We start from the raw sequence: 8,553 nt of genomic DNA on the forward strand, positions 1-8,553 counted from the left end.
GGCGTGTGCCTAGAATCGATCACCCCTCCATCAAGCCCTGAAAACCAAGCACTAGGCCAGACAACACTTCTTAATGACACGTCAATGACAGCTAACTATTCTAATACATTTACAACACATTCTAATGTGTATAACTGCAATCAAATGATACCACCTACCTCTTCATTCGTCCCGCCATACTACTCTGCTGTCGTCTGATGAGACGGTAACCGGAAACTTAAGATCGCCAAGCATTACGCATGCGTGTGATTACTAGAGTACGCGCTTGGCCACCAAAAGTAGAATTGTCTAAATTATTAATTATTTGTTTATTGCATTGTAAAGTAATAGTTAAAATAAAATATATATAATGTACAGAAATCAGAACTAGATACTTGATATATTTTTTAGATGTTTTAAAGCCATAATTTTGTGCAAGTTTTTATATGTAAATTTTAATTATTCGTTCTTTATGTAAGTACACGTTCTTAAAGTGTTTTGAACATTTTTATGTTAATTGTATAAATATTTGTCAGTAATGAATGAAGAGTTTTTTAAAGTATATATTGTTCCACATTTTGAAATAAATACACAAAAATACTAATTTTATTTTTTATTGTTTTATGTAATGTCTCTACCCTGGTAGGCCTACTACACTATCTTTGTTTACAAATGCCGACTTAAGTTTTCAACTTTTAGATAACGATGAGGGCGGTCGACGGAAGGCTAGGAAAAAATGTAAACAAAGTTCAACATCAAAACATCATACGGCCGGAAAAAGAAGTATTAAATTGCGTTTTTGCCTAACTTCAAAATATAATGATATGAAGAATTTATGCCTTTTTACTTCCTTACTTATTCTGTTTAAAATTAATTCATGCAGTAAAATTAGTAAGTACTTGTTATGAAACTACAACCACAAAAAAGCTAGGCCTAGCTAGCCCTACCAGCTGAGCTAGCGATTTTTTAGCCTACTAAAATCACAGTGATTCCTACTCTATGCTGCTGTATGTGTATATGGGGCCTAGGATTGCCTAGTAAAGTCTCTGCTTAGCGGGTTGTACTGTACGTTTGAATATTAATGATGGAGGATGAATAAACCACTCTCTTTAAAACTTAAATTATAGTTTTATTTTAATAATTGTGACAGTTCATTTGTTAGCAATAAATACAAGAACTAAACAGTTTGTTCTTATTTTTACATTATTATTAGATCTTTCAATTCCAATTGACGAAACAATCAATGTCACAATTGAACCAAATGTCACGTATCTGGTGACAGTAGAAAACATCACTACTACAGCTACGTTTGTCACTATCCAGGGACACGCTTACCGAAATGTCATTATATACGGTTCTACGACGGAGGTACCCTCAAGTGACACATCCATGATCGGTTCGACTATCGGGCTTGTCTCGTATCTGCAATTAGAACAAGACACGTTTATTTGGTACTTAAAGAACAAAGAGGCTGTTGCAATAGATGTTCTGGTAATAGTGATGCAATATGGGGCTGGTGGTAAGTTGTAATGTATAGACTTGCTTCAAACTATAAAAGAGAATAACTAGATGTTACTCCAAAAGTGCAACAAACATTGGAAAGCTCTGTCTACACTATCAGACTAATTTGACAAAAAAAATGTGATGTACCCAATGGTAGAGATATGATGTAATCGTGTTCATATATGGGCATATCATGTAAAGTTTGCTAGTGTAAACAAAGCTTTAGACCTTTTTATTTTTTTTTAAATATCTACTACCATACAGATCAACAATACAGATAAGTAATTTCTTTCTATTTTTATATTATTATTTTACAGAATTTTCTATGCCACCTGTTCCTGGAGGTTGTTGTTTGACCTCTGACCTTGAGTTAGACCCTAACATCAAAGTTCTTCAAAGCAATTATTTCCACACATCAACAGAGTTCTCGCAAGCTAACGCCGGTGTACCTCGTGGATCTGATGAAAATGTTTGTGCCAAGAGTAACGCCCCTCAGTTCAGGTACAAGTTGCTGAGAAATTTGACCAATCACAAGCGATGGATTATTCTTATTATTTATAACTGTCACTTGTCATTGGTCAACTCGCTTACATTACGTCTACGTGCTTGTGTTACGTCTCTAGTGGGAACCAAGCATTAGAACCACTATGTTCACATGACAGTATCTTAGGAAAATTCTTGAATACAACATCACATGTTTGTCACATGTTACATGTGTATCATAGGAATTATTTTTAAGGTTAAGGTACAAGTATCAGATTTATTTAGGAATTTGCTCACAATACTGTACAGCATTGTGGATTTGTGCCACTATACTGGGTTCAATTCCTGCTCTGATCACATCATTACCAGGATTTGTCTCATAGCTAAAACAATACCACCTACAGTACAGTACACCTCATATGAGACTTAGTTTAGAAAGCGTTGGTTTTTTCCTATCTTATAATTCACAAGTCATATATTTATTTTTGGATGAGGGGTGAATAAGAACAAATTATGGCACTTGCTTAGATAAGAGGATCAACTAACTATATTACATTATATTACACTATATAACAATCTTTAACATATGTAGTTTTCTACTAACATGTTCACGTTTTTAAACTCTTTTTTCAGGCTTTACTATGAGCTATATATTTACTACTTACCACGATTCGTTGACCACGATGATTACTTTAAAGGAATCGAGAAAACGATGACAGTCGATAGAATTAAAGAAAATGGAAAAAAGGTAAAGTTGAAAAGTAGATTATGTTTGGGTTTGTAGGGGTTTCTTTCATTTATAGTAGTGTATACTTGTGTACACTTAATTATGGTATAGAATACTTTTTAAATAAACATACTATTAATACATTGAATATCATCTTCATTTTATTTTAAAGGTTTCCTCATACAAGGGTAAATTTCAGGGAGAGGTCATCTTAGCATCTATTCAAGGTCAAGGGGTCATTTACAATGTCATCGTCACAGATCCTTTGACCAATCACAGTACAGCAGCTTACGTTCCAATAGTGAACTTTGCTTGTACCTATACTCCTGATTATAACAATCAACCAAGTTGCCATGACATCTGTAAGTTCTACACACTTTTAATGAGGCAGTTGTAGAATAATATTTTACAACTCCCATCTTTGAATAAAGTTGCTTATTAACTTCTTAAGGTTTGCTGTCAGGAGCTGCCCCATTTTCTTCTAAATGTTTTTAAGGAAAATGTAAAAAAAAATGACAGAGGCTTTTCTCAAATGCCTGTTATGCAGATAGAATGTTTTGTTTTTATAACGTGTTTCATATAAAAAGTTAACAAAACTTCTCTCTACCTATATATTCAAATTCATAGATAATGTATTCATTGATTTTCAGTAAATGCTGGCTACATTGCGATGTACATCGGTTTGAGTATTTATGGATTTGTCTTGTGCTTCTTGGGTCATTACTGTTTTAAACTTGGTAAGTAAGACATTCAAGAAGTTTATGCATTTACCAGCTCTGAAATTATTATTGGCATTATTACTGTATTTTTTAATGAATAAAGTACTACATCTCTATATGAAACAACAGATGCACTGATTATGTTTAAATAACATAGTATAAAACGGACTCCAAAGAGAGGCAAGCCACGAATCATGGCTTACCTCTTGCTATTTGGAGTCAGTTTAAAGCTCTGTCTACACTATCACACTTTATGTGACAAAAAAATGTGATGTGCCCATATATGGAGATGATGATGTCATATCACTACCATATTTGGGCATATCACTACCATATTTGGGCACATCACACTTTTTTTTGTCAAACTAGTTTAATAGTGTAGAAAAAACTTTATACTATACATTAATATACATGTAATTATTACTTTGATATGGTGGATTAAATTTATACTATATATTTGCTATGTCACTATACCCTGTTTCGACTGTTTCATGAATGATGATTTTTGCATTTTCTGTAGCTAAACAATATTAATTATATTTTACATTTTTATTTGTTTCTCCAGAGGTGTTTTTCTTTGGTGGTTTAACTCTAGGGATTCCAGCTTTTCTCATTTTTGCTACAAGTTCACATTTAACCACTGCTGGTAAGTATGTTAAGCAATAACTTTCTATAAGATTCTGTATAAGACATATTACTGTTTGTGCTGTATGAACTTTGTATATAAATATGTGTATAACACAAAACTAATATGTGACCCAGGCTGTTAAGACCAGGGCATGTTAAGCCTTGTCTACACTATCAAACTTTATGTGACAAAAAAATGTGATGTGCCCATATATGGACATGATGATGTCATATCACTACCATATATGGGCATACACACTTCTTTGTCAAACTAGTTTGATAGTGCAGACAGAGCTCTAAATCACACATCACCTGGACCTTCTCCCTCCCAAACACCATTCTGCCTTCCATGTCCCTCAAAATGGTGCCCTTCTCTGGTATAATCCCCCCCACCCCTAGAACACGAAATAGGGTCGACTTTTGGGACTATACCCGAGGAAAGCCTGGTTCAGGACAAAAATTATTTTTAAACCATTTCTTGTAAAAACTCATCCGAACTGGCTAGAGAGTGGCCTACAACTAGATCAAAAGTAAATACTGGGACTATACCCGGGGATATGCCTGCTTGAGAAGTCAGACATAAAGTAGGGGGTGGGATTAGACCCGAGGATATACAATAGTACCTAAACGCATATAAATACAATTCTAGTAGTCTAATTCTCTGTATTTTGTTGTAGCTACAGTGACAATTAGCTTTGTATTTGCTGGTATGGGAGGTGCAAGTCTTTACATCTTATGGTGGCTATATGGTAAAGTTCTACCCACAATGCTCTTTGTGGCTCTCAACCTTGGTTACTTGTTCGCAAGCTGCGCATTCTTTATTGGACCGTTAGGTAAGGATATTTTGTATTTAAGAATTTACTTTATGTGGCAACAAAATGTGATGTGTCCATATATGGACATAAAGATGTCATATCACTACCATATTTGGGCATATTACTACCACATTTGGACACATCACACTTTTTTTTCAAACTAGTTTGATAGTGTAGACATAGCTTAATTGTAAGTTATGTTTTTGTTTCGTAACTTTAGGGAACATGAGTGTTTGGCAAGACAATGCAGCTTATGGGTTGACCTTCACAAGTGGCATGCTTTTGATACCAATCTTCCTAATTCCATTTATGCGTAAGGTAATAATTCTCAATTATTAAATTGCTTTATAAGTTATTATTCATCTTCCATATTTGGTCATTTTGGATCTTGTTGCTTATAATTGCTCACAAAGATTATACTTTCACAGTAGAGACCCTCAAATGGCTAAGATGGTAAGAACATTCCGTAGCTTTAAAGGTCAATTTACACAGACGAGTGGTAACGGTAATACAAATATGGAATATATGTTATTCCTTATACCATTTACACACAGGCGGTTTCCGCTCAGATAGATACAAATTCTATGTGTGACAAGCTATGTGGTTTTTCTGCTTACTGTTACACCGTTCGTCTGTGTAAATTGGCCTTAAAGTAGATACTTTGCTTGTTTAGACTAAAAAAGCCAGCACATATTTTGAGATGAATATAGGTTACACTAGTTTGATTAGAGAGCATCCATAGCGACTGCATACGGTGAGGAGTGTGTGATTTGATTTTGTGTCTGCTGCCACCTATATGTATATATATTTTGTTTTAATTTGTCTACCGTATGTCTTTGTAATTGTAAATTATGATAAATTGATGGTATCCAAACTGACAAGCACCCACTTCTTTTGGTACCTTTTGTAAATTGTGAATTTGTGTCAATAAATGTGTTTTTATTTATTTCACTTATGAGTGCCATGTCGCAGTTACTTACTTGAAGTTATAGAATAGCAACTGCATACCCGCGTGAGGTGAAGAGGAGTGTGTAATAATGATTTTGTGTCTGCTGCCACCTATATGTATAATTTCTTTTGCTTGTTTATGTGTTTGTTAATGAATCTTTTATAGTCTGTATATTATGTGTAAATGATTGGTACCCACCTGCTTATTTTGGTGCCTATTGTAAATTGTGAATTTATGTCAATAAATGTTATTATTTATTTTTTAATGTTTAAACTTTCAGAATAATGTGACGTTATTTACTTGAAGTGAGTAGTTCATGGAAAGTTATAGAATCCAACAACAATGTAGTAGTTAATGTGTTTTGTTATTCTATACTTCTTTAGCTGAGTTCATTAGCCACTGCAGTATGGGGTTCATATTTAATAATGAGTCTGGTGAGTTATGTATCAATGTCAACCCTTCATCTCATCATCATGTACCCGCTAGCTAGAACAGTGTACAGTGAATTCAACAAGGATCTTATATTTCTACCGTACAATACGCAAGGTAACATTTTTGCAAAAACATATTTATTCTTTCTGACATTTGATCCAGTATTGATTTTGTTCCAAGTAATATGGATGATTATGATATGCACACTAGGTCTTTTGAATTTATCGGTTATAACAATACACCAGAAGTACATTATAATGTTGTATATAGCCGTTGACATGGCAACGCTGATGACTCATACTAGACACAGCTGTTTGTTGCTTCTCATTTATTAAATATTGAGTTTATTCCAAGTAATAAGGAATAATTATGATATGCACACTAGCTCCTTTTAATTTATCGGTTATAACAATACACCAGAAGTACATTATACATGTTGTATGTATCTGTTGCCACAGCAACGCTGATGACTCACGCTACACATTGTTTGTTTTTTTGTTGCTTTTCATTTATCAAATTATATTCAATATTATTTTGCGAGTTATTGCTCCTGCAACATTGATCCATTATTGATTGTATTCAAAATGATATAGAATGACTATGATGACTAATAAACATGAAGTACATTGTACATGATGTATATAGCCGTTGCCACAGCAACGCTCATTATTTTGTAAACAGTAGCGGAGTTGTGGCTTGGTGGTTATGATGCTTGGCTACCAATTCAAGGGTCCTGGGTTCAAGTCCTGTCATATGTCAGGATTTTTTCTAATGACAATTTACAACTCCACTCCCAAAGACTTGTAATAAGACTTTGTTTATGTAGAGCATCTTGTGTATATGTTTGTCTTGTGAACAAGATTGAAACCTTTAAGAAGTATAGTGAATGAATTAGCTTATGGTTATCCTTGGCAATTTGCCTAAATATATAAAAGAAAGAAAGAAATAAAAAAGTATGTCTAGAGTCCGACATAATTTCTACAAAAACATAAAACTGTAGACCTATAATTCACAGACATAATTATTTACTATTTTCTGTGTGTTTCAGATATTATCATAATCGTGGTATGGGTGGTGCTCATAGTTGCAGGATTAACCACACAACACTTTCTCACACACAAGGACCGACGCGACTTTCCCGAATGTCCAGCCAAGTTATACGCCAAAACAAATGAATTTTTAAACACGGAAGAACAACAAATTCCACCTATAGTTGATGTTACAGAAAGAACACCACTTTTACAAAACACAGCAAGTTCAATAGATAAATATGAATGATATTATTTGTTAAATTTTATATATACAGGTAATCCAAGATTTAAAAAAATAAAATAAAGCAAAGAAATCAAGCCATTCAAATATTTTGTCAGCCCAAAACGCCCTCCCCTCTACTTAGACCTTCCCACATTTGTCAGAGGTTGTCTGCATTGAGATATAGAGATTCGCTCATTATTATAATGTAGCGTCTTTGATCATCATTTTGTATATAAATTATTTGTATAATAACCAAGATTGAATAGAATAAAATTAAGTTATATAGTTGATAATATAATAGCAATTTAGCAATTTTGTTGTATGTTCCTGGTAAAAGTATTATTTTTAACAATACTTTAACCAATCTACTAGCTTCAACATTTAAGAACTATTGTTCTTGAAAGCTTATCATTTTCCTAATCAAAAAGTATATATTAGGCCTATTAATTTGCTCATATTATCATCTTATTTATTGACATAAATAAACATAGATAAACTTTATTCGTCAAAAAGTGAGTGTTTTGTTTTATTTTGTAACTAAAAAAAGAAATATAAACATGACTTGAATTGAATAAATTTTAATTGTCAACAGTGAAAAACTGAAATGGAATCAAAGTTAATGTCTTAACTGTCTTGCTTAACTTGTTCAGTGCAGAGTTATTGAAATATACAATACACCACTCGAATGCTGATATAAATAATGTGAAAAGATAAAGACGAGAAAAAGGTATAATGCCAGAGGGGGATATTCTCGTTCACCAGGGGAAAATGTTACACCTATCCATGGATAACATGTGTTCCTGTTATTGTAGAATAATTGACGTTTCAATTGTTTTACACATTGTTCTCAGATAACACCAATGGTTTAAACGTTTTAATTTTCACAACTCAGATTTTCTGTGTTTTCATCGGTGTTTTAAATGACACTCTGCATAACAGTCTCATACATGCTTCATCAGGCCTATAATATGTTATTGATGCATTACTTGTTATCAATCCGTTTTCATCAGGCAATTCACAGAATATAGAATGTCACTAAACTATAATGTTGCACCTAGAACAATG

At 33.3% G+C, this 8,553-nt stretch overlaps 1 protein-coding gene across 1 annotated transcript; it reads left to right on the forward strand.

Moving 5' to 3' along the window:
• The first annotated feature begins 716 nt into the window (after positions 1-716).
• LOC144847487 (transmembrane 7 superfamily member 3-like) lies at positions 717-7,989 on the forward strand. The gene is made up of 11 exons (XM_078703881.1): positions 717-870; positions 1,193-1,498; positions 1,800-1,983; positions 2,599-2,713; positions 2,865-3,054; positions 3,343-3,429; positions 3,977-4,057; positions 4,716-4,871; positions 5,074-5,171; positions 6,186-6,348; positions 7,283-7,989. The coding sequence occupies exons 1-11, from the start codon at positions 804-806 to the stop codon at positions 7,510-7,512; spliced, it is 1,677 nt and encodes a 558-aa protein (XP_078560007.1). The 5' UTR covers positions 717-803; the 3' UTR covers positions 7,513-7,989.
• The last annotated feature ends 564 nt before the right edge of the window (positions 7,990-8,553 follow it).

The sequence above is a fragment of the Antedon bifida genome, chromosome 7 (genome assembly GCF_963402885.1).
Source record: "Antedon bifida chromosome 7, ecAntBifi1.1, whole genome shotgun sequence".
Classification (NCBI taxonomy): domain Eukaryota; kingdom Metazoa; phylum Echinodermata; class Crinoidea; order Comatulida; family Antedonidae; genus Antedon; species Antedon bifida.